We start from the raw sequence: 12,862 nt of genomic DNA, 5'->3' as shown, positions 1-12,862 counted from the left end.
AGAGTCAATGATTTAGTATTACATATTTCTTTATACAATATATGTGAATTTACAACAGTTGTTAAGAACAATTTGTAAAATACCTTTTTCCACCATTTACATGATTTTCGGTCTAAATCATATGTTCCTACCAATTGATCTGATAGGTCGACCCCTCCCATATATTTGTTATAAAATGCTATTGATGTTGGACAATTTACATTCAATTGGCTACCATCCTTTTTCTTTCTTTTCATGTTAACAATTTCTGGACGGTGACAATTGGACACGGCCAGAACTTCCTTTGTATCTTTCCATTGAGATACTAATAGACCAGACGTACTGCAGTGAAATTTATAATCCCCGCGATTTTTCAGTCCTTTTACAAGCGTGGGCAATTTTTTTCGATTGGCTATACATGTTCCCACTGCAGCGAATGGAAGATCATGTAATAATTGAACAGATGTAAAAAACCTGTCGAAACACAACATGGTATGTGGTTCACGTATTGTCGATGCCAGTTTTGTAATTACTCTTCCACCTAGCGGCTTATCTGCCATGGCGTCGGATTCTCTTCCTTGATAAATGTTGAAGTCACATACATATCCAGATACTGAATCGCACCTTTGCCAAATTGTAATCCCCCTTTTTATAGGCTTTAGGGGTAAGTATTGTTTTAAACTTGACCGTCCTTTAAATTTCGTCATCGACTCATCAATCGATTGATGGGTGCTTTCGGTCCTCGATTTTTGAAACGTATGTTTCAAGCATGAAACTAACTCTTCAATGTAGTATATTTTATTTGCATCTTTGCGTTTTTCTGGATAATTGAAATATAATTTGGAGTGAAGGAGCAAGAATCTATCCCTCGAAATTGCTGATTTTATAGCTGCATTTCCTAGAGACTTGTTTGAAACCCAGTAATCATGCATTTCGGGTAAACGATTGTAGGTCATAACTAGCATACAACCCAAAACAATCATGAGTTCTGAAGGATCAGTTTGTTGTATAATCTTATTTTTAGAATTTTGCCTCAAAATATCTAATCTTTTGTTTGTGCATTCGGCCATAAAAATAAAAAACTGCAAGACATTAGCTTTAGAAATACGTCTAATTCTGTCGAAGATCTGTTGCAGGATATAAGGGGAACGCAAACTGCACTCTGCTCAGGAATAATCTTACGTGGAACAAAGTTTATATCTTCTGGATTACACCAAGAATAATTTATGGAACAATTTTTATTTACGGCATCCGTATCCATTTGAGTAGGATTTTCATTGTTAAGTTCATTTTCACTTTCTGACGAAGTCTCGTTTAATTTAGCTGCATTATCTTGCACAGAAGTTTGGTTGTTATCTACATCAGGTTCATCTTCACTTTCTGATAAATTATCATTTAGTTTTGCGCGTTTTATTTTCTTTGAGCTCGAGTTTACTTCCTCTTCAGAATCTGAGCTGTGACTTGAGGCTTCATACTCAGACTCACTACCAGGAAACGGTTCCTCTTCCGAAACCTCCGATTCTATATCCGAAGGGTGATTTATGAGCCAATCCAACTCTTTCTCGGTCAATTTACGTTTACTGGAAAAGAACTTTTCATTACTAAAGGGTCATATATGTTCCAAGAAAGAATACGAATGGGACAAATATGTCCCATTGCATACAATTTCATAATTTTATAGAAACAAACTAGATATTTTTGTACAGATTATTACTAAAACTTACCGGGACATTGTTGAAAGTAATTTATGACTTTTTAGTTATAAATATATAAATAATATGCTTCCTGTAGCAGTAGAAAGAACTAGTATAGGTAGGATGGTACACTATAATCGCCATATGTAATGATGGAAACGAGCATGCCTCGACTACTAGAGAATAATGGCAGAATACAGGTTGATGCCGGGTGGGACACAACATATAGCAATTTAAATAGGCATTTGAGACCACTAGGACATAAAAATATTTTTATGGGACTTATATAACCCAGTAGGCGCGAAAGGGTTAAAGCACTTCCAGCTCTTTGCAAAGTTCCCGATGTCGCTGATGTTGGCTTCTGCTGCTTCCCCTAGTCCCTCCAAAAAAACATGGTCCTAAAGTTTTAAAGCGACGGTATTCCAGTGCCGGACAGCGGCACAGCAGATGCTCTATGGTTTCTTCTTCCTCTCCGCATTCTCTGCAGTAGTTGTCATTGGAAATTTTCCATCTCACGAAGTTTACCCCCGTGGGGCAGTTTTGAGTGACAACACCTACAATTATGCGTACTAGGTTATTTTTGTGTTCTAGTAGTTGTTTTGTCTTTTTACTATCTACCACTGGTCATAGTCTTCGAGCTGTAGCGGTCCTCACGGTGTTGCCACGCCTCTTGATGCTTGGCCTTGATGGCAGTTCCTATAGCTTCCTTCAGTGTGTTGATCGTCACAAGTGGGCAGTTATCTGCCACGGCCTCTCCCCTTTTTGAGATAAAAAAGATATTTAAATAATGCACTCCAGATACTTTAGAATACAGTTGAGGTTGGAACCTTTGGCGTGACCACAGCAAAATAAAACTTTACAACTATTTATTTTTAATGCTAGACGTTAGCATTATCAGTGGACTGCTTTTTTAGACAGATACTTAATCATCTGCTGATGGTTTGAGAAACTATAGCATCGTGTGTTAAAAATAGTAGCGAAGTAGTATTTTGATTGGCTACATATTGTAGTTCTCTGGAAAATTCTGATGCAAGTTTAGCGAGAGACTATCCTTTATAGTAAAAGTATTTACCGAATTATTTACACAACCTAACATTTGATAAACTGGTATTTTATATACAGTGATGAGTTATAAGTGCAAACATTTTCAGGGCTGGCAGATCTCGATAAAAGAAACATTTTCTCTTCGCCGTTTTTCATAAAAAAAATTTTCATTAAAAGTTCAAAATGACTGAGATATTTTTCTTTGAAAATGAAAAAAAAAGTTTCCGCTTGAATTTTGGGAACCACTGGATCTTTTCTCCTTTATCTTCATCCCTTCAAAAAATTTAAGATCTTTCATGCCTTCAAAAAAATTAATCTGGTATCTTGTCATCTGTTGGTAAAATTAATCTGGTTGCCATGTTATGATGATATGTTTTTTAACGAAAAATTAAAACAAATTCTAAAAAAATTTTCAAAAAATTCCAAATTAAAAAAAAAATTATCGCGAAAAAACCTCATAGACGTGTTTCTGGGATCGAAATATACTACCCCTTTGCTTAAAATTATTTGCTTTTATTTAAGACTCATCCTGTATAATTGAATAGTAGATTGGACATAAGTAATACATTTTTTGTTTTCAAACACTTAAAATGCATTGTGTAACAACTACATATTATTAATATCCTGTTTTAGTAGTTAGTCTTATTTTAAGTTCAAAATTTTAATTACTTAATATTAAACTACTTTTGTTTTATTACAGGCTGTCAAACTGGAAAGCGTCCATCCATCTAGAACGCGATATTTGGTGGTTGCCTCAAGGCAGGGTAGTGCAGGAGAGGAATGTTGCCTGTTGGGTATCGACTGTAATGAGCAGACTACCGTGGGATTAGTCCTTCGGATTTTAGCCAACACCAGCATTAGGCTTGATGGAGATGGGTAGGTTTCACTAGAGACGATTACTTTTTTTTGTTCCTAAAAATAATTAGAAACTAATGGTGCAACATTGATATATTATAATCAAGCTTGCTTTGTAAGATGACAGATAACTGACAAAGTTAAAACCAGCTTGATCATATTTTAGTTACTAAAAAGTGTAAAAATATGATCTGGTGAATCACCCCCCAAAATGTTTTACTTTTGTATTTAATCATTAGATCACATCATAAAAGTATTTTAATGCCAACTGTTTTATTCTCAAAACTAGATTTTGTTTAAAAAGTTTCTTTAGTCGTTTAAGGTTTTATTCGTACAGATACATTATATGCGTGTTTTAGTACCTTTAAAGTTAATTTATCTATTTAGAAATCCAGGACAGACACTTAAGTTTATAGTTTATTTTATATCTAGAGATTTCTCGCCCTAGCCTATATAAAAAACCTGTAATAAATACTTTTTGGGCGGGTTAGTTACTGCAAAACAAGATTTATCGCTTTAGAAACAGAAAACTAATTAATGACAATCATAGACTAATGTCATGTACTAGAGATAGATGGAACACTGATATAAAACAAATAAGTCCGTCATTTAAAGCCACCTGGTGATCTGGAAGAAACTAATGGAGAGTTTTGGCATAACATAATTTTAGCGTTCCGTTACTTACTAACGCCAACTAAAATGGTAACGTTATACAAGAGCAAAGTTATTCCTTGTAAAATATTAAATAATAAGTATAGACTTTTTTACTACATTTTATGTTTTATTAGACCATTAAAAGTGTAACAAAGTCAAAAATTAAATTATTAATATATATTTTACGGTTAAAGTCCGATGTCCGGTTAATGTCGACATTAACAGGTTAATGTTTGAGTTAGGTTATGTTTTTGGTTGTTTTGTTGAATGTTATTCTCGAGATTAACCGGGTAATGTCGACATTAACTGAATATTGGACCTTAACCGTAACATATACATTTTAATCACCAACAATAGGGCTTATAGCGCGTTTTTTTTTGAATTAACAAATAAATTATAATACAGTAAAAAGATTATGGACTATTAATTAACTGTTACTAAAAATACTACACCGGATGCGTCTCAAAAGTGGATCACCCCTATAACTTTTTACTTTTTTATTTTTTCAGATAAAAACACAAGATTTGGTATATTATTATATGTTACATAAATTAGGATTGATTGACATATCCAATTGTTTTTGGTCACTTCCTGTTTCACCGGAAATGACTACAACTTTTGATTTTAAATGGCACCCTCGGTATATTTCTACTTTATTCGATAGAAAATGACAATCTGAATAGAATGACATATCATATGTCTACTTTTGATCTTTTCGCATATGGTTTATTTGAAATTGTAGCATGCAATACCGAGTGTGTGGTCCCAAATTATTCGTAAAAAAATGCTTTTTCCAAATATGCTAATAAGTCACCCTTGTTCCATTTGAAAAAATTGAGATATGATTAAAAATAAGATTTGGGCATCTTTTAACCGGCCAGGATAAGAAACGAGAAACATTAGACGCTGACTATTTTTCCAAGGCTCTTTGATTAAAAATTAGTATTTATAAGACAACCACGGCACTCTAGATTGACATTTAAAATACGATTTGTTTTTAAGCAAAAATGTTAATAGTTGACATATGATATGTCATTCTATTCAGGGTGTCATTTTCTATCGAATAAAGTTGAAATATACCGGTGCCATTTAAAAGTCAAAAGTTGTAGTCATTTCAGGTGAAACAAGAAGTGACCAAAAACAATTGAATACGTCAACCAAGCCAAGAGTCTTTTAAGAGTTATGGTATATATTTCTCATCAAGAGTAAAAAAACTATTTAATGCATCCATAATTAAGGTGAAAATTTCTAACAGATGTGTTTAATCCGTTGACGTTCTGATAGACCAGCAGATTTCAAACCTTCAGCGGGAATTAAAATTAATAAATACAATCGAAGAATATTTCTTCGCGATCGAAGACTGCACGGCGCCGCAACAAGAACTGCTTCTATAAGAAGACGATGTCGTAAATGTAAATCAACACCCAATCGAGTGAATATTAACAACAGACTTTACAGTTATTTCAATGACCGCATTAGGTGTGGCGTTATAGCTCGATTAAATCTTATTTTATTGGGATTATTCCTATATACAGTGTACGTCAAGAAAGGATATACATATATTCTTGATTTATTAAATGAAAGTTCCTAGTAGTTAAATGTTCAATTTTATTAGTATTTAAAACTGTTTAAACTTAAATCTTCATGACTTGATCATTTGTTCCAATATCATGTAGCATAGTTAAGGAAAACTTAAAAAAAAGGAAATAAAAATGAATTAAGTGAAACATCTTAAAATAAATGTTACAGATCTTAGATTAAAATATAAATAATGAACCTAAAAAAGACTTCGTTCGCGTAGAATTAATCATTTGTAATGGTGATGATAAAGCAAAGCAAGAATTTCCATTAACATATAAACTGGATAAAATTTTCTCACATTTATCAGCATGAGAAAAAACAATAGGGCGATATTATTATATAACTTGGTAATATTTGAGGGGTAGTTTCATCTCGTTAGAATTTGACTTTCGAAAAATCCGTTTGACAAAAATAAGCTTTTTACGTCAAACAGTTTAAGCAGAATTGTGGTTAAGAAATTACCCAACTTTTTGGGAGTCAGCATGAGAAAAAACAATATGGCGATATTATTATATAACTTGGTAATATTTGAGGGGTAGTTTCATCTCGTTGGAATTTGACTTTCGAAAAATCCGTTTGCCAAATATAAGCTTTTTACGTCAAACAGTTTAAGCAGAATCGTTATTTATTAATTACCCAACTTTTTGGAACACCCTATATGATTTTTTAAAAAATTTCAAAATATGTAAAAAAACCAAATAAATTATGCTTGTCCAAGCGTTTTCCCGAAAGACTAACCGTTTTTTAAATAACAAATATTGTAATATTTGAGGGGCGTTTTCACCCTCTTGGAATTTGAGATTCGAGAAACCCCTCCTTATCGAACCTCTACACCTCACAGTCAATCCGTTTGCCAAAAATCAGCTTTAAACGTCAAGCAGTTTAAGCAGAATCCTGATAACTCGATGGTCATATTTTATGAAACACCCTGTATAAATTTCTAAAAAATCTTAAAATATGTAAAACAACAAAATAAAATATACGTGTTTACGAGTTTTGCGAAAAACTCACTGGTTTTTAAATAAAAAATATTCTAATATTTGAGGGGTGGTTTCACCCCCTTAGAATTCGAGTTTCGAAAAATCCCTTCTTATCGAACCTCTGCACCCTAAAGTCAATCTTCCAAAAATCAGCTTTTTACGTCAAGCGCTTTAAGCAGAATCGTGATTACTCAATGACCAGATTTTTTGAAACACCCTGTATACATTTTTTAAAAATCTAAAAATAGGTAAAAAAACAAAATAAAATATACGTGTTTAAGGGTTTTTTAGGAAACTTGACCGTTTTTTAAATAAAAAATATTGTAATATTTGAGGGGTGGTTTCACCCTCTTGGAACTGGAATTTCGAAAAATCCCTTCTTATCGAACCTCTACACCCTAGAATCAACCTGTTTGCCAAAACTGAGCTTCTTACGTTGAGTGGTTTGAGCAGGATCGTGATTAGTATAGATATCCTCCTATAGCGCTAATATCGATCCAACCCCCATGGATTAATCGACGTTTACCGACGATACTCGAAATGAAACTCTGTAAACAAAGATTTTTTTAACAATGATTTAGCACATTCAACGTACTTACATTTCCATTAAAATTGACATAAAAATACTGTTGTTGCAAAAACAGCCAGTTTCAAATAATATTAATTTAAACATTGATTTTGAAAATTATTTACTATTTCTTAAAATAACTTTATTTTATCACTAAACTTTTATATCTATAGTTTAAATTTTCAATTTATTCAAGAAGGTGAATGTTCTTTTCTAAATCCCAAAGACATATATTAGTTCTAGATTATACAAATAAAATAAAATTTTATAATCATTATTTAATTAAATTATTATGAAAATATACAGATATTGCTGGTTATATCCTTTCCATTTTTAGAATTAAAATAAAAATTTAAAATATTTATAAATGCTATTTGATATGAAACTTTTTATTATATTTTTATTTAAATTAACTTGATATATTTCCACATTCTTCTGAATATGTTTTTAGCAGATTTTATATAGGTACGGGTTTTAAAATATTATATCTTTTTGTTGAATTATTTGAATCGTGGAGATTATATCTAAAATAATATTTTTTGTTGCTCTGTTCATTTCACAGATATCCGTAACATATAAGCCTTTTCATACAACTTATTATTTCATTGATTTCAGTATTAACTTTTAACTTTCTAAAAGCACACTGATTTATGGATTTTAAAGACTCTAGTTATTTTAATCTCATAACAAAATGATTACATTCGAAGTTGGAACATTTGGCTTTCCAACAGTAAAATAAAACACTATTTTAGTTTACTACAATTCACCAAAACATACTTTACAAAATCTACAAAACTCTGGAAACGTGTTTTTCTAGATAACCATGTTTAACAATAGCCGCCCATATACGCAAGGGATTTTTTTTGTCTCGATTATTATGTTTTCTTACCAGATTCGTGGCGGTGCAGAGCGCCGACTTCGTTTCACGATCGGTCGATCTCTGCGTATCGTTATTTTATATCTGTTATTTTTTAAAAGTATTAACGGTTGCGTTATGTTATTTCTAAATAATTGTTATAAAATAACAGATAGTTAAATAACAACCCATCACTAGTATCTTGTATGTGTCGCTATTGTTGTGAACATTTTAAAATAAAATGTGTTGTTGTATTATGGTGAACTAACGTTCTATTTTGACATTTTTTCGAAAAATACAGGATTATTTTCTTGCAAACTGTTGAATATTAAAAAAATCTCTGTGAAATGTAATAGAATAGAAAGCATAGTTGTGAAATTGTTTATTTACTTGACATTTTAATTAATTTATACTTCTTATCTTATATCGTTATATATTAAGGTGAAGTATTTCTGTAAAGAATATAATATGTACAAATAGATGTTTAATGCTTGTTTTATAGATATAAATATGAATAACTCATATAATTCTACTTAATCTGGATTAATTTTACTTTCTTCGATTGTATAATTATGTATAATATAAGCAATTAAATAAACAAGAATACGATAATAAAATTCTAATTGAAAGTGTCATTATAAAGTCTTGTGAATTGCAAATTTATTGAGGGAAATATTTTTTATAAAAAATTAGAGCCATTTATTTTCATTACAACGCATACTCACGAAAGCTATATAGATTTCAAAATAAATATAATATAATGCAAACAGTGACTTTATAACTAACTATTTTTATAATGTTCCAGACATACTCGTATTATAATATATCAGTGTCATTGACTAGGTGAGCCAATGGCCTAGTTAACTCGTGATTCCGGGTTCAAGTCCAGTACACAATAGAGCTGTATGTATTTTAGTTATGTTATTAAATTTAAGTTATCATTAGTTGCTTTTTAATAAAAATTTATTATTTTTTTTTAAAACATGAATTATTGTTGCTTTCAAAAATAAAAAAAAATTGGGGTGGACCACCCTTATCACTTAGGGGTTTAAAAAATAGATAATAACCTATTCTCAGACCTATTGAGTAATATACATATAAAATTTCATGAAAATTGGTTCACGTTTCGGAGAAGTATGGAAACAAAACTGTGACGAGAATTTTATATACCTATTAGATATTTTAATGAAAATTATAGCAAAAATGTAGCTTTTTATTGTAGTTTATGCTGTAATAGTAAAAAGTAAAGTTTACCAAGCGATAACATAATACTAGATAGTATCTAAATATCGATTCGTTTCGACTTTGTAACTTTTCAGTGTGCCCAACCTCAACCTGGAAAACTATTGACTTTCCTATCGAAATATTACTTTCGATCTGCACGAAAACGATGTAGTTACAAATTGGGTAAAGAAAAAGAGTAAAATCTCGGCGTTTTGCAATATGCACTTAACTCACGAAGTCAGGTTAGAGAGAAATTTTCTTTTGTTTTAGACCATGTTTTCAATTTGTATTGGTTTCGCAAGGATATTTTATTTTGCACCAGCATGAAGAGATGGAGAATTTATAATTTAGACATGATTATGTAGATTCGGTTAGGAAAAATGAAATTTATCCAACAAGAAATCTATCAAATGGAAAGAATATTTTTTTATTCAAGTTATATCAGGTCGGCATTTCTGGCTATGAGGGCCGATTTTCGTGTATACGAAGAGTATGGCCAGGACGCTCAGTAGAAAAAACAAAGGCTGCTCGCAAAATAGTCTGTTTCCAGAGTATCAAGTCTCGGGTCTACTGATAGGGCATTGTAAGCTGAATAGATATCCACAGCTGATGAGATTGACGGACGACAGACGCCATGTGCAGGTTCTGTTAATCTGAACAAGTAATGATAGAACACATTTTATGTCGGTGCGACAGCCTGGCAAATATGCGATTCTTTGTACTAAGCAATTCTAGACCATTGACAAAGAGCTATATGGGGGATTTAGTCTCTAAGTTGTTAGACTTTTTGGAAAGGATAGGACTGGAGAATGTAACTCGAGGATTATAGAACCCGGAAGACTCCATCCGTAATCTGGAATGGGAATCCTCCAACTGTCTAAGACACTCGAAGAAATTTCTCAGAATTTACGACCGAGCAAAATCAAATATTTTTCTTGATTTCAGTATTATTTATGTGTGTCAAAAGCGTTGCGTATAAAAAAATATATACAAAATGTATAAAGACAAACAGAAGGAAAATGCAAAGATAAAATTGAAGACAGTTACAAACATAAAAATTGTAAAAAAAATTAAAAAAAACAACATTGTACATTGTATTATCAGACCAAAAATTACCAACAACGACGGCATTTCCTGTGACCTGCAACAGGTCGTCAAGCGTACAAGAAACTGGACACTGAGGGCAGTTATATAGATGGCTGGTGGTTTGTTCTGTATCACATTTGCATGATGTTGATGGATTTGTAAGAAAATTCCATTTGGCTATGTTTTCCATTGCAGGTTGGCACCTGGCGGAAGGGATATAGAAGGTGGGACCCATGATGTTATCTCTGCTTTTCTCAGTGTCCTCAAGTTTTGTCGCGCCCTCGATGGAGGTGCACCGTCATCGATAGTAGTTTTTAGGAAGCTCTTTCTAGATTTAAATCTATTTAGGGGAGGTTGATGTCCATGCAATGGATGAGTAGTGTTTATTTCCATCTTATGTCTCTCGGTGTTCGCGGCAGCTTCCCTTCTTATATCTGGTGGGGTTATTACTAATAAACTGAAGAGTTTGTAGGTAGGCATGGCCTTCAGGCATCCTGATGTTATTCGACATGTCTCGTTCAGGGCAATATTCACATGACTGGAATGGGCAGATCTGTACCAAACAGGGCAGGCATGTTCTCCAGCATAATGCAAGCGCCGATGTTCTGAGTACTGTTGGTTGAACAGCCCATCCGTTACTTGTGAGCTTCTTAATAATATTATTGCGGGTAGACACTTTTTGCCACGGTAGTACGGTAGTGATTAAAGTAAGAACAATCTTTCGGTTGTCACGGGGTTTATAACACGACAGTTTGTCTCCTCGCAATGAACACTTCAGTAGATTGAAGCTGAGAATGGCGAATGCAGATTTTGTAGGGAAAATGGGGAAACAGCAGAACACCTCATCATTGAGTGCGCCGAAACGACAACCATTCATACCATAAACTTTGGTACGTCTGATATCGGAGAAGGAGAACTAGCCGCTGTAAAGCCGTCTCAGATACTGACTTAAAACTTTAAGCCTTGAGACTTCGATGATGGAAAACGATGAAAGTCTTGAAATTCATGATAAGTTATAACTTAAGGAAGGGGGACACGCCATAGATCTGCAAGGTCGCGGTGATATTACTGTGATAACTTCCCTACCAATCATTCATTCATTCAACCTATGGATCAGAAGTGGACTACAATAGATCTGAAAAGATCGCACGATCGCAGTGGAACAGGCTGATAGCCACCTCGAAGAATCTAATCTAAATATAATAGGTATCAAGTCTATTTGAATCATAATTGCATTAATGGATTATACGCCAAGTTTGGTTCCGATGGAACTCAATTCAAAACATTTCAGTTTCTTTTGACGTGACCTTTTTAACCGAACGCGGCAAATTCGTTTCTATGTCACTCGTAAATATTACTCTCCCTCTCTTGCAAGCGGACGGTATCTTGCATGTACAAGAACACGCACGGTTGGACAAAAGTGGCACACGAGCCGCCTGGCAAAAAAAACCGCGAAACCGTCGTCTTCGTTGTCGCAGCATCAGTCGACGAGTGCGAGACGTTGAACCCGTCAGAATTTAGGGCACAGCTTGATCGCAATCGGCATAAAAGTAGCCGAGTTGGACTTGGATGACATAACACCACTGGTCCGAAAGTCCCTTCCTCATTCTCACACCTTTTTTTCGAGCTCGGAGAAGAGATCTTTTATGGAAGCTGGGCGTAAAAAATTACATCGAGTAATGTTTTATCTCACTGGTGGTCTTATTTAACGTACCAAGCAGCCTAGAAATGAACCATAACTTTGACATGTAACTTTTATTACTGTTATAAACTTAAAGCTTCATTCAGAACCTCGCAATTAGTGGAATAAATTAGTGGTTTCAGTTAGCGCAGAAGTTTCTTCCTCTATTTTCAATGTAAGCATTCAGAATGTCAAAATTAGTGGTCGTCGTTTTCAATTAGTAGAAAAAGTTAACAAACTTAACTTTTCCACTAGTTATATTTAAAAATTTGCGAGGAATGTTTTTTGATTATCATCCATCAAGAGAAATTGTGGTTAGAAATCAAAAGTTGATTGTTTTATAAGCTAAATATTAGGCATTCTTTATGGATACAACTGACTACCGCAAGCTCTTGCTAGGATATTCTATTAATTTTAATTGTTTTTTAGACATTGTGAATGATCGTAAACTAAAAAGTATAAAGTATAGTTATTGAAACCACTAATTGCGAGGTTCTGAATGAAGCTTAACTAATTATATGACACTAAAGCTTCATTCAAAACATCGAAATTAGTGGTTTCAGTGAGCATAGAAATTTGTTTCACTAATTTCAAAGTAAGTGTCCAGAACGCCAAAATTAGGGGTACCTAATCATTTTCAGTAGTAGAAAAACTTAACAA

The 12,862-nt window shown here is 33.1% G+C and overlaps 1 protein-coding gene across 3 annotated transcripts in view; it reads left to right on the top strand.

Annotated features, from left to right (window-relative positions):
- LOC115875528 (protein phosphatase Slingshot) overlaps positions 1-12,862 on the top strand; it is a 278,168-nt gene that overhangs the window by 195,900 nt on the left and 69,406 nt on the right. For all 3 annotated transcript variants that reach the window (XM_030891010.1, XM_030891011.1, XM_030891009.1), the window contains one exon: positions 3,418-3,593. In XM_030891010.1, coding sequence (XP_030746870.1) covers positions 3,418-3,593 — 176 coding nt within the window. The remainder of the gene's footprint in view (positions 1-3,417; positions 3,594-12,862) is intronic.

This window comes from Sitophilus oryzae, unplaced genomic scaffold (genome assembly GCF_002938485.1).
Source record: "Sitophilus oryzae breed Bouriz unplaced genomic scaffold, Soryzae_2.0 scaffold_1389_pilon_pilon, whole genome shotgun sequence".
NCBI classification, from domain to species: Eukaryota; Metazoa; Arthropoda; class Insecta; order Coleoptera; family Curculionidae; genus Sitophilus; species Sitophilus oryzae.
Note: the sequence above shows the minus strand (reverse complement) of the source record. Positions and strands in the feature narration are given on the sequence as shown.